Raw genomic sequence first — 14,574 nt, forward strand, 5'->3', positions numbered from 1 at the left:
AGCCTCCCAAAGTGCTGGGATTACAGATGTGTGCCACTGTGCCCGGCCACCTACTGGTAATATTTAGATGGTTTCTAGTCTTATTGCATGCAAGTGTGAAATACAATTTTCTACCATATCTGTAGTAGGAATTACTGAATTTGGAACTTTGATGGAGTGCCCTACTGACCTCCTTAAAGGGTGAACCAGTTGGAATCCCTCCACCAACATATGAGAATGCCTATTTTCCGTACACCTTTATGCCTACCCTTGTGTTATAAACTTTGAGAATTCAGTTTTAAACATATCAAATTTTATATTTATAGAACTTAATATTTAATTTTATCAAGCATCTTTATTTGCCTACCTGTGAATGTCATACAGTTCTCCATGGCTTGGTAATGAAAAAGCCATCCTTTGTCTCCTCTCCTCCTCCTATCCAAGTTTCCACTTCTTAGAATAAAGAACGGTGACTTTTTGAAGCTTATTTAATATTTACCTAATTCTTTTTTCTTTTTTTTCTTCTTTTTTGAGACAGGGTCTGTCTCACTCTGTCACCCAGGCTAGAGTGCAGTGGTGTGATCTCAGCTCACTGCAACCCCCGTCTTCCTGGTTTGATCAATTCTCGGGAACCCCAAGTAGCTGGGACTACAGGCACACACCACCATACCAGGCTAATTTTTGTATTTTTAGTAGAGTTGAGGTTCCGCTAGGTTGGCCATGCTGGTCTCGAACTTCTGGCCTCAAGTGATCCACCCACCTCAGCCTCCCAAATTGCTGGGATTACAGGCGTGAGCCACCACACCTGGCCCTCATTATTTCTAAATAGCATCCTTACATTGACATTTTAAGTTTTTCAGTCTTAGGCTTTAACTATTGACCTTACACTGGGGAATATGACAATTTAACTGATCATTTAACACCCTGCGGCTTCCCAAAACAGAAATACTTCCATCCTCACATCCTCCTTACATAGTTATACTATTTGTTTAGCTCAACATTCAGTGCTTGCATTATTATGAGTACATAAACTCTATCTACACAAGGCCCTCGCTGTATAACATGACTATTGTTTTCTTTCTTGCACACCCTCTTCCCCCTGCCTCAGAGCACAGGCAAAGATCCATTACTTCAGAGGGAGGAGAAGCAGCAAAGTCCCTCTGCCTCTTGGGGATGTAGAGGAAATGCTCCCTGTGCTCTGACCAGGTTAAGATCCTCTGATGCTGAGGAAGAGGAGAAGACAACACCTTCCTCTCTCCCTGTGGGCATAGGATCCTGCAGGACCACAGGGCGGTCAGCTACCTCTGTGGGAGGAAGTGCAAGAGCCCTGAGGAAGCTGCACTCTTCAGGTCTAGCAACACAGAACCTACCTAAGGACAACAGGCACGCCCCCCTCACTTTCCAACTGTCCTCTAATGTGAATAACACGCAACAGCAGATGACCTCTGCGGGAGGAACAAGAACATGGACAGTGACTCCCACAGAGGTGCAATGACGTGGTAAGAGCTGAAAGCTACGGGGGAGGTAGGAACTCAGAGAAAAACCCTTCCTTCTGCACCTAAACCCCAACTCGAAGCAAATGAACAGCAGCCCATCTCTGAAGGAATCTGAAACTTGTGAGGCATTGAAGGCACAGGCCCAAACACTGAACAAAACCTTAACCCAAATCGACTCGTACTAGACTGAACACCTCCTGCCTATCAACAGCCTAAGAGGAGGTATGCGCATTTTCAGGAGTATGTCTTTATCTCAATGTCTGTTGTTCTTTTTAAAACTGATGTATAATAGTTGTACATATTTTGGGGGGTACATGTGATATCTTATGCATGTATACAATGTAAAAGGAACAAATCAGAGTAACTGGGATAGCCATCACCTCAAATATTTATCTTTTGTTTTTCTTTGGGTGGGGAAGAAGAGGCAGGGCCTTGTTCTGTCGCTTGGGCTGGAGTGCAGTGGCGTGATCTTGGCTCACTGCAACCTCCGCCTCCTGGGCTCAAGCAATCCTCCCACCTCAGCCTCCCCAGCAGCAGGACCACAGATGTGCACCACCATGCCCAGCTAATTTTTGTATTTTTTTGTAGAGATGTGGTTTCGCCATGTTGCCCAGGCTATATCTTTGTGTTGGGAATATTACAATTCTTCTCTTAAAGACTAGCTACTTTGAAATACACAATAAATTACTAACTATAATTTCCCTACTGTACTATCAAATACTAGAACTTATTCCTTCTATTAGTAATTGTATTTTTGTGCCCCTTAATCAACCTCTCTTCATCCATCCATCTTCATCCAACCTTCCTCCCTCCATCCTTTCTAGCCTCTGGTATGTTATTCTACTTACCACCTCTATGAAATCAACCTTTTTAGCTCCCACGTATGATTGAGAACATGTGATATTTGTCTATGACTGGCTTATTTCACTTAACATAATGAACTCCACTTCCATTCATGTTGCTGAAAATAACAGGATTTCATTAATTTTCTGGTTGAGTAATATTCCACTGTATGGACCACATTTTCTTTATCCATTCACCTGCTGATGGACACGGGTTGATTCCACATCTTGGCCATTATGAATAGTGCTTAAACATTGGGGTGTGAACAGGCCTTCAATATACTGATTTCCTTTTGGATATATACCAAATAGTGGGATTGCAAGATCATATGGTAGTTCTGATTTTAGTTTTTTGAGGGACCTCCACACTGTTCTCCATAGTAGCTGTGCCAATTTACATTTCCACCAGCAGTGTGCTAGGGTTCCCCTTTCTCCACACCCTCCCCAGCATTTGTTTTCTTTTTGATAACAGCCATTTTAATTGGGGTGAGGTTGATATCTCATTGTGACAATCTCTGCTATTCTTAACATGATGTACAACATCCAAATAAACTTATGAGACCCACTAAAAAGCAAGGAAAAATCACTCACTGCCAAGAGGGCAGGCAATCAAGAGGACCAATGTCAGACAGCACTTGTGCTGAAGCTGCCAGGAGGGCCTTTCACAGAACTGTGATTAAAAGAGGAAGGCAACTGGTGAAGGTGGTAACAGAATACACAGAGAGTCTCAGCAGAGAAATGAAGTCAGACAGGAATGTGAGAAAGGGAAAACATGCTATTAAAGATGAAGAATTAGTCTGATGAGCTCAACAATACACAGCTCAGATGGACACAGGTGAAGAAAAAAAAAAAATCTGTGCATTTGAAAATAGGTAAATAGAAGTTACCTGAACTAAAATACAAAGAGAAAAAACGAGTGAGAAAAACTGAAGAATTAAAGAGCTGTGGCACAACACCAAATAATCTAAAATATGTATAACTGGAGTCTCAAAAACAGAAGAGACAGATAAAAGGACAAAGTGTTTTAAAAAAATAGCAGATAATTTTGCAATAATAATGAAAGATACCAAACCATAGATTCACTAAGCTCAGTGAAACCCAAAGCAGAGTAAATACCAAAAAAGAAACACGCACACACGCTTCTAAATGTATTGTAGCTGAGTTGTTTAAAAGATAAAGGGAAAACATTAAAGGACGCCATGAAAAAAATTATATACAGTACATCAAAGATAAAATGTATGTCAGAAGGTATGCAAGTGGAAGATAGTGAGTGACAGCTTTAAGGGAAACAAACTTGAGCCCATCCAGAATTCTACAGCCAGTGAAAATACCTTGGGAAAATGAAGTCAAAAGACTGCAGACAAAAGCTGAGAGGACTTACAGCCAGCAGACCTGCACTCCAAGAGGTTGAAGAAATTCTTCAGGCAGAAGGAATATGGTATCAAATGAAAACTTGTACCTAAAACTTAGAATTAAATACATGGAGAGTGCTGAAAGTGACAAAAATATGTGTACATATAGGGCATTTTTTCTTATTTTTAATCACTTTAAAAGCTGATTGGCAGCTCCTTTTTTAGGTATTCAGAAAATGTTTATGTTCTTTCTTATTAAATAAAACATTACTTGGCAATTTTTTTTTTGCTGTAATCACTGCAACTTAAAAAAATCATTCAATTCTTAATATTTAACTACTCTGTAGGACCAGGAGTCCCCTAAAGACAATGAGGATAAAGGGTCCATTATAAAGCCAGAAGCAGGCTTTTCATCTAACAAATGCATCTGTGATACTATTTCCCAAGCAGAAATTCTGGGCCAAGGGTGGCTGGCAAACATCAACAGGAGTGAGTAAGTATCCACTGTGTGCCAAGCATGAGGGACACACAAGATTCACCATGGGCACCCTTCAAATTCAACAGGAAAGTGGCAACTTAAACAGCCAGCCAGTTGATCATCAATATTAATGGTTAAGTAATCTCTGTTACCAATGAGATTCCTGTTGAATGGAAATGCAGACTTTTGGCAAATATGCATGAGTAAGTAAATGAATACTTGCCAATGTAAAAAAAAATGCAAGATAAAATTAGTAAGTGTTACGGGGGCAGATCATAGGATCTAAGCAGTCTGAAGGATTAAAGGAGCTACAAAAGAAGATGCCAGAGGAAACAACCAGGAACTGGCGTATGGTACAGAATGATGCCTCGTCCACAGTGGAGGGAGGCCATGGTTCCAGATAAGGTTTTAGAGAAGGTATCGGTTTTGAGGATCATGGGTCATGAATGTAAATGAGACTGAAGAATAAACTGCAGACGTATCTAAATTGGAGGAAAACCATCACATCAGAAAAAAGGGAAACAAAATATTAATGAGGCAAACAAAACAGACGAACCTTAATATGCTGACGGACAGACCTCTCTTTAACTTTAATCTTATCCTTTTACGGTTTGCTATGGAGAACAACTTGTGACTTTAAAGTTCAACTAAATATGAATGAATATTCCAAATTACAGATGGTGTATATCTGATCAATAATGAATCTTCACAGACTGAACTAGCACATGAAGTTCTAAAGCTAAATAAACAGGGCAGTCACAAAGTTCTATGTAGTATTTAGTTTAGAACTATAAAAAAGCCTACATAACCAGTTCCTGATGTCTGATTTTATGTTCTGTGAAGTGTTATAGGACACTCACTTGAGTGTCCATGGCCTGAGTCTCAGATGAGTAGTCTTTTTTGTTCATCTTAAAAGATATTGTTAGTTTGTGCCAGGGTCACTTGGATCCCCATTTCCAGCTCTTCATTCTTTTATGTGGATTCTTATCTCCACCTGGCCTGTCTTTCCACCCGAAGAACTTCCCTTCACATTTCTTGTTGGGTAGGTCTAAGGGGGCAGAGTTCTTTCAAGTTTTCTGTATGACTGGAAATCTTCACATTACCTTCATTTTTGAAGGATATTTTCTCTGGCTATAGAATTCAAGGTCTGTGATGTTTTTCTTTGGGCACTTTAAAGATGTTGGTTCACTATCTTCTTGACTGCACTGTTTCCAACAAAAGGTCTGCTGTCATCCTTAACTTTGTGCCTCTGTAGATACTCTGCCTTTTTTCTTTCTTGTTTCATTTAGTATTTTCTCTTTATTATCAGTTTTGAGCAATACAATTATCATGTGCCTTAATGTAGTTTTCTTCATGTTTCTTGTACTCAGGGTTTGCTGAGCTTTCAGTTATCTGGATTCATGGTTTTCATTAAATTTGAAAAAGCTGAGTGCAGTGGCGCATGCCTATAATCCCAACACTTTGGGAAGCCGAGGCAGGTGGATCACTTGAGGCCAGGAGTTCGAGACCACCCTGGCCAACATGGTGAAACCCCATCTCTACTAAAAATACAAAAATTAGCCAGGCTTGGTGGTACATGTCTGTAATCCCAGCTACTTGGGAGGCTGAAGCACGAGAATCGCTTGAACCCGGCAGGTGGAGTATGCAGTGAGCTGAGATTGCACCACTGCACTCCAGCCTGGGTGACAGACCAAGACCTTGTCTCAAAAATAAAAATAATAGGCCGGGCGCAGTGGCTCATGCCTGTAATCCCAGCACTTTGGGAGGCCGAGGCGAGCGGATCATGAGGTCAGGAGATCGAGACCATCTGGCTAACACAGTAAAACCCCGTCTCTACTAAAAATACAAAAACTTAGCCGGGCATGGTGGCAGGTGCCTGTAGTCCCAGCTACTCGGAAGGCTGAGACAAGAGAATGGCGTAAACCTGGGAGGTGGAGCTTGCATTGAGCGGAGATTGTGCCACTGCACTCCAGCCTGGGCGATAGAGCGAGACTCTGTCTCAAAGTAAATAAATAAATAAATATAATAATAGATAAATTTGAAAACATTTGATCATTATTTCTGTATGTTTTTCATCCCTCCTCTCTTCTGGGAACTCCAATTATGTCTATATTAGGCCATCTGAAGTTGTCCCGCAGCTCACTGATTCTCTATTCATTCCTATGTCTTCATGTTCACTCATCTTTTCTTCTACAGTGTCTGTCACTAATTTCATCTAGGATATATTTCATCTGAGGTATTATAGATTTCATTTCCTAAAGTTTCATTTTGGTCTTTTACAAAATCTGCCATGTCTTGATTTAACTTTTGTACATAAAAAATACAATTATGACAACTATTTTAATGTCATTGCTAATTCTAAGGTCTGTATCAGTTCTGGGTCAGTGGTTTTGATTGCTTCATTTCTTCCCTCATTATGGACCATACTTATATGTATTCATTTATTCATAGTATTCATTTATTGGATGGCAGATATTGTGAATTTTACCTTGTTGGATGCCAGATATTTTTATATTCCTATAAATACTGTTGAGTTTTGTTCTAGGATACAGTGACTTAGAAATGGTGTGATCCGTTTGGGACTTGCTTTTAGGGTGAGACCAGAGCCATGTTTAGTCTAGGGCTAATTATTCCCCACCACTGAGGCAAAATCCTCCTGAGTCCTTCAACCAAAACCTATGAATTATGGGGTTTTCAACTCTCACAGCTGGTGTTAACAGATCCTACTCCCAGCCTTGTGTGAGCACCAAACACTGTTTTCTCAATCATTTCAGGTGTTCTTTCCCCAGGCTTGGTAGCTTCCTCACAACTCTTCGAACTGAGACAGCCTACTGGCTACACCTGGGTTCCCCCTGTGATGCCCAACCCGAAACTCTGTTCAGGGAGAAGAAGGTGGGCAATCACAAGACTCACCTCACTTGCTTCCTGTTTCTCAGAGATCAGTATCCTTCACAGCCTGATACCCTGATTGGCAAGCTGTTAGTATATGAGTAGGGTTTACTGATTACAAGCTTCACTGTAAGATAATCTGCCTGGACCATTTCACTGGGCCCTAACAGCAGTATTTTTAGGTTTTATCTCTTGGGCTGAACAGATTTCCTTAAGAAGAAATATCCTACCTATTGCTTAGAGAGCACACACCTGGCTGATAGGGTTCTTTACTATGTGGCTGAAGGCACTGCAGGCAGTCTCAAGACACACCACAGTGAAAAGTGTAGGTAGCTCTGAGGTAACGCAGCATGAAAAAAAAAAAACAAAAAAAGAAAAGTATAGGTAGCTCATATTACAAAGGGCTGATTTCTGAAATATAAAGAGCTTCTGTAAATCAAAGAGAAAAAAATCTATGCAATTCAATGGAAAAACAGGCTCCCCAAAATGAACACGATTTAAATAAAAATATAGACGGCTCTTTTCTTAAAAGAAAAATAAAAGCATACTCAACAATATTTTACTATATACATTACAGGCCAGGTGCGGTGGCTCACGCCTGTAATCCCAGCAATTTGGGAGGGCGAGGCGGGTGGATCACTTGAGGTCAGGAGTTCGAGACCAGCCTGGTCAACATGGTGAAACCCCCGTCTTTACTAAAAATACAAAAATTAGCCAGGTGTGGCAGTGCATACCTGTAATCCCAGTTACTTGCGAGGCTGAGGCATGAGTATCGTTTGAACCTGGGAGGCAGAGATTGCAGTGAGCTGAGATCACTGCACTCCAGCCTGGGAGACAGAGTTAAGACTCTGTCTCTAAATAAATAAATAAATAAAATAATATATACATTACAGTGCCCTTGTGTAATAAAGAAACCAATGTATAAAAAAACTATTTTAATATGAAAATATAAATTAAAATCACCTTGAGACATTATCACCTGTCTTACTGGCAAAGATTCAGTTATTTGACAAAGGGACTTTGAGCTTAAAATAACTGATTGAGCATACTTGCTTGCTTTTACTAGTCCACTAAAACAGCAATAAAGAGTTTTAAACTTCTTTGTCTAACAGGTAAGGAGAAAAGGAGATAAAATAACAGAAAACACTGTTGGAATTCATGAAGCAGATGCATGAGTAGTGACTTTGCAGACCCAAAAAGTCTGATTCTTAGGCTAGAAATTGAGAAAACCAAGAAGCAACCAGTTTATACTATGGAGTTCCCCCAAGAACTTAAGAACTGGCCATTGTGGTTATCTCTGGAAGTAAAGTTGAGGGTGACAATAACACCAAGAAGACTGCTTGAAAGTCAATTTTCAGAAAGTCGGACACTGGATTATCCAATACTGTGTTAGCAAATCACTCCCAAACTGAGTGGCTTAAAACAGCAATTGTTATCTCGCTGTTTCTGTGGATCATGCATTCAGGAGTGACTTGATTGGGTAGCTCAGGGTCAGATGTCAGCTGAGACTGCACTCATCTGAAAGCTTGACAGGAGCTTGCAGTCACTTCCAAGGCAGCTCACTTCCAAGGCTGACAGGCTGCAGGCTGGGTATTGGCAAGAGGCCTCAGTTCCTCCCCGTGTGGGCCTCTCTCAGAGCTGAGTGTCCACACAGCATGATGCCTGGCTTCCCCCAGAGTGAGTGATCCCAGAGACCATGGTGAAAGCTGCAAAGCTGTTTATAACGTAGACCTGGAAGTCACTTTTGCCATATCCTATTTGTCACACAGATCAGCCCTGATGTGTTACGGGAGGGGACTGGCCCCAAGGGGAGGAACCCCAGGCAGTGAGAATCACTGGGGGCCATCTGGGATGATGGCTACCTCAGATGTGGAGCTCTCCTCTCCACCCCATCTCCTACTCTGAATAATCATGTGACTTTCCCATCACCTCCCTAACAGAAGATTCCAAGTCTATTATCTAGAAAGACCCAAAACACGGTTTCTCAACTGTGGTACCCCATTGTTGAGCGTAAGGACTTATAATAAAAACAAGGAGGTATGCGAACGTCTTTTCCTCAGTAATCTGAAGTGTTTCCTTTATTATTGCTAAATTGCTGTAGGTACTTGGGTTTGTTTATTTATGGGTTTACTAACTTGTTTCATTAATGTATCTAGGTTGGTATGATAATGTTTTATTATTAAAGTTTAAATCCATTAGGGACTGTCTCTTATTACTCTTCTTTTTTGGCAACTGTCTTCTGAAATCATGGCTACATGCAAACAATTCTGGAGCTCCAAATTTCTAAAGAATTATAATGCAAAAAAAAAAAGAATTATAACGCAGTGGGTTTCTTGGGACAGATCGAAAACATTCAGATACCAGAAAGCTCACTATTCCATTAATAAGAAAATCGTAAGTATTCATGAACATACAAGAAGTATGAAATTGTGCCCAATTAATTAATTGGTAGTAAGGTCCTTTTCCCTTAAGAGAACTATAGTCTAGTTACATAAAGGAGATATACAACCAGAGAACACAGGTTAATGGTTTCTGCAACTGGCTTTACAAACAGCGGTTGATATCTAATATTTGATAAAATATTTTGCTTCAAAATAAATATCTTCTTACTTGTAACAAAAGCAGCTGGAGAAGATGATCATAGCAATTATGCAGACAGCCATAGAAATGAGCAAAACCAGCCATCGAATGCTGCCATCAAAAAACGGACCTGACAATAAAAGTAAACAATGAAATAAACAATTGAAATGAAAAAATAATCTGAAGTGTTCAATTCTAGGTAGCCTGGTTACTGTAAAACCAGAGAAGATATTTGAGAAGCATGCTCCGACTTTTCTCGGCTAACCTACCTATGACAACAGGGGGCAGTGTGGGTTGCAAATACTGGTTACATAAATTGGTCCGACAACATTCTATTGTCCGGCGTAGCTGGGCTTTTGGAGAATCCTAAAAGAAGAGTAATGATAAAATTAGAAATGGTTTGGTATTTTAAACTGATATGTCTTTTTAGTATTCATAAAATACAATTTCTAATTCAGTGAGTGAAAGGGGCCTGCAAATTTTATATGTAAAAACAGATTACTGAAAGATTAAAATTTGTGCTGAAATAGTGAAGACTGCAAAATGGCTTTTCTTAAGAACATATCTATGTGGATGGTGTGTTAGACACTAGATTAGAACACCAAACCCGAACTTAGGTGACTACAATCATAAACTGGTCTGGTACATATAATCTCACTGTGGTACTGAGATGTGGATGAGATTTAAGATCAGACTAAAAAGTGGAGGGTGTCGTAGCCCAAAGAAAAGGCTGGTTAGCAAGGCAGCTGAGCATGCAGAGGCCGCTGCAGACCCTGCCTATCCCAGCCACGTCGGAAGTCATGAGCCTGATGCGGAGGCAAGTTGAGCATCCGTGGTGAGGGAAGGACAAACTACAGAAAGCATTCCGGAGAGCTGATTACAGACCACCAGCCAGCGAGGAGACTGTCCCTAAGAGAGCAGAAAGCTAGCACAGAGAAGGACACAGTCACTGGAAGGACAGCAGCACTTGCATGTGATGTTTTATTGGATTAACAACACAATATCTGACAAGTTGAATGCTGCCATTTCTGCACAGCCTGGGGAGAACTGCCATTCTGACCAACATGTGAATAGCAAAGAAACTGTCTGTCACTACACAAGTAACAAGAATGTAAGCAGAAATTAAGGAAAAGCCTCAGTATAATCAGCTATGACTTTAAAAAGGTAAACATGAGCCCATGACTTCACATTCTGTTGGGAAGATGGTCAAGAGCATTTGGAAATCTCCAAATACATATTTTATATTTTAAATGAAGTTTTATTAATAACTTTTAAACAATTTTTACTTTTAAATGATCATAAGGAGAGAGAGAAAAAAGTTAGGGTTAAACTGGAGAGTCTGAAATAATCCCAGATTCAGAGAAAACACATGGAGGAGGAAATGAAAATCATGTAACTAATGATGAATGAAAGAAGTGCCAAGCATCCAAAAAGGGTTCCAGGAAAGCTAAAATGAGCTTGGCCTTGCAGAAGAGAAAAGCGCAAAGAAAAACCAAGAAAGGGTTTCTTTGGCAGCATGGGGTTTCTCCAAGCAACAGATGTACTGCTGACATGACAGTGGATGATAAGGACAAAAACGAACAATTCTTCAACTCCTGTCTTGTTTCTTCTTCTCTATGAAGGATGCTGACAGGGATGACGAAGGTAGCTCAAACACTACTAAGTGGGAAACGACATCCCAAATGTACGAAGAGATCTTACGATGCGTTTGTATTCTTTATGAGTTCCTATATTCTAACCTAGGTGAATTATATCCCAGGAAGATGAAAGCCCTTGTAAGAGAGATGGCTGAAAGACAGGTGTAATTTAAAGACTTTAGAAAGATGGAGTGTTGGAAACTACGATAGATAACGGAATGTTATATTCTTATATAAACATTTTTATATAAACATGTATATATGTTTATATATATGTTATATATATATGTGTTATATATGTCCCTTTTCTTTAAAAGGGAAAGAAAGTAGACTTTAAGCTGGGTGTGGTGGTGTGTGCCTACAATCCCAGCTACTTGGGAGGCTGAGGCATGAGGATCACTTGAACCTAGGAGTTCAAGTCCAGCCTGGGCAATGTAGTAAGACCCTATCTCTAAAAATAATAATAATTTTTAAAAAGAAGCCAAAAATAGACTCTGCCAACAGATTAAGGAGCATAGTATTACAGAAAATACAAGGGTTTTGGAATCAAACAGTTTGAATCCTAGCTTTGCCAGTTGTTCACTTTGTAACCTTGAGCAAGTAATTTATCTCTGGGCTTTAGTGTGCTAAAAAATACAGGTTAAAAAAAGATGAGCTGGGCACAGTGGCTCACACCTGTAATCCTAGCACTTTGGGAAGCTGAAGTGGCAGAATGGCTTGAGCGGAGGAGTTTGAGACCAGGCTGGGCAACACAGTGAGACCCCATCTCTAAAAAAGTTTTTAAATCAGCCAGGTGTGGTGGTGCACGCCTGTGGTCCCAGCTACTCAGGAGGCTGAGGTGGGAGGATCACTTGAGCCCAGGAGGTTGAGGCTGCAGTGAGTTGTGATTGCGCCACTGCACTCCAGCCTGGGTGATGGAGCAATACCCTGTCTTTAAAAAAATCTGCTCTATAGAGTAGTTGGGGGGAAACAAGGTAGAATATACTGAATCCCCAGGATACTATACACATATAACAAATATTCAATAAATTAACTTCCCTTCCTCTTGCTTGACATGAATCCCAGATGAGATTCTAGACTAAGCCAAAAAACTTGTAAGCCCCTAAAGACCCAGTGTGGCTTCACTAAGAATAAGCAACACCTGACTCATCTCACGTCTATCTTACTCAGGTTAACTATGTATCTAGGTAGGCAAAAATTGGGTTTGTCGAGATTATGAATTTGGGTGACACAGCCTTTCCTTTTCCTGCACTCTCCACCCGTACCCTCTGCCCAAGTCAATTTTGTATTTCTAGATTTATGTGGGGAATATGAATTTTTGTGGGAAACAAATTTATTTGGCACTTATGAAGTAAGTGATTCTGACTTAAACTTATTCAGTGTGCTCGGGCTGGAGACGGTATATGAGGAAGGAACTGAAGCCAAGTTACAAGGAATGGCAGCGAGGTTTCTGAAAAATAATTTGTCCTATAGGAGGAAACAGAATAAGCACAATTTACCAATGCAGCCTGGGGAGTGGAAGAACGCAAGACCTGGTGAGAGGCACTCACATCTGTTCTGCGCCACACCTGGCAGTGCGTGAAGACACTGGAGAAAGGGTTAGGATGAGCATGACAGAGCTGTGCTGGGTGAGTGCTGTGCTTGGGTGACGTTTACCAAGAAATACAGAAAGTTAGATAAGTGCTGGTCAAAATTTTTGCTGGCGTAACCCAATTCTTAAAAGCAACGTATCCTTCACGTATTTTTCAGGTGACACTTAACAATTTTCACCATAAATTTAAATGGCTGCAATATATTAATAATTTCTGGCTTACTGTACATAATGACACTTTGACATAGAATTGTTACCTCATTTTGAAATAGAAGTGTTACACCATTTTTTAATGCATTCAGTAGAATCTAAATAGCATTGCAATTTGATACCCATTATCATCATTTTAAAGAATAAATGAACAAATGCTTCTTTTAGCAATGAGAAATTTTACACTAGAACTCTTATTTCTCCTTGAACTCTTATTTCCTTTCAATATCTCCCATGATAATTATGTCCTAAAGTAATATATAACTGTCCACATCAAAGATAAGTACATAAAAATTCTTTTATTTCCTATAACTGTATGTCTTTAAGTCTTAGAAAATTATTCTAGTTTATCATAATCATTATTAGCATAAAATTGATCAAAACAATATATATGTTACAATCTTTATTAAATACAAACTTAAGAAAATGTTATTGGAAAGGGCATTTTTTCTTTTTCTTTATGATACAAGATCTGGCTATCACTCTGCACACTAGAGTGGAGTTGCATGATCTCAGCTCACTACAACCTCTGCCTCCCAGGCTCAAGTCATCCTCCCACCTCAGTTTTTTGTTTTTTGTTTTTTTTGTTTTTTTTTTGAGACGGAGTCTCACTCTGTTACCCAAGCTAGAGTGCAGTGGTGCTATCTCGGCTCACTGCAACCTCCAACTCCTGGGTTCAAACAATTCTCCTGCCTCAGCCTCCCAAGTAGCTGGGATTACAGGAGTGTGCCACCACGCCCGGCTAATTTTTGTATTTTTAGTAGAGATGGGGTTTCACCATGTTGGCCAGGCTAGTCTGAAACTCCTGACCTCAGGTGATCTGCCTGCCTTGGCCTCCCAAAGTGCTAGAATTACAGGCATGAGCCACCAGGCCCAGCTAATTTTTGTAGAGATGGGGTTCTGCCATGTTGCCCAGGCTGGTCTCAGACTTGTGAGCTCAAGCGATCTGCCCGCCTCGGCCTCCAAAAGTGCTGGGATTACAGGCATGAGCCACTGCACCTGGCCAGACATTTCTTAATGATATGGATGGGACTTTTAAAACAAATCAGTTCACAAATTCATGGATAAAAATTACTGCTAGAGTGAGAAGATTCATCATTAATCTTATTCTTATTTTTCCTTTTGTCATCATCAAGACAATTTATTCACATAAGCAAGATGATGATCACGGAAAGAGATTGTTATACCACTGTACCATAATTTTTTTTTTTTTTGGATGGAATTTCGCTCTTGTTGCCTAGGCTGGAGTGCAATGGCATGATTTTGGCTCACTGCAACCTCCACCTCCTGTGTTCAAGCAATTCTCCTGTCTCAGCCTCCCAAGTAGCTGGGATTAAAGGCACGCACCACCACGCCCGACTAAGTTTTGTATTATCAGTAGAGACGGGGTGTCGCCATGTTGATCAGGCTGGTCCCTACGTCCCGACCTCAGATGATCTGCTCGCCTCGGCCTCCCAAAGTGCTGGGATTACAGGCTTGGGCTACTGCGCCACCACGACCAGCCCATAATTGTTTAAAGT

At 40.4% G+C, this 14,574-nt stretch overlaps 1 protein-coding gene across 25 annotated transcripts in view; it reads right to left on the reverse strand.

Moving 5' to 3' along the window:
- BMPR1A (bone morphogenetic protein receptor type 1A) overlaps positions 1-14,574 on the reverse strand; it is a 168,649-nt gene that overhangs the window by 15,055 nt on the left and 139,020 nt on the right. For 24 of the 25 annotated variants that reach the window (XM_063727584.1, XM_024253909.3, XM_063727574.1 and 21 more), the window contains 2 exons: positions 9,886-9,982; positions 9,647-9,746 (listed from right to left, as the gene is read on the reverse strand). In XM_063727584.1, the coding sequence (XP_063583654.1) occupies positions 9,647-9,746; positions 9,886-9,982 (197 nt within the window). Of the gene's footprint in view, positions 1-1,349; positions 1,425-9,646; positions 9,747-9,885; positions 9,983-14,574 lie in introns of all 25 variants that reach the window. The other variant, XM_054522335.2, reaches the window with a different exon arrangement.

The sequence above is a fragment of the Pongo abelii genome, chromosome 8 (genome assembly GCF_028885655.2).
Source record: "Pongo abelii isolate AG06213 chromosome 8, NHGRI_mPonAbe1-v2.0_pri, whole genome shotgun sequence".
NCBI lineage: Eukaryota > Metazoa > Chordata > Mammalia > Primates > Hominidae > Pongo > Pongo abelii.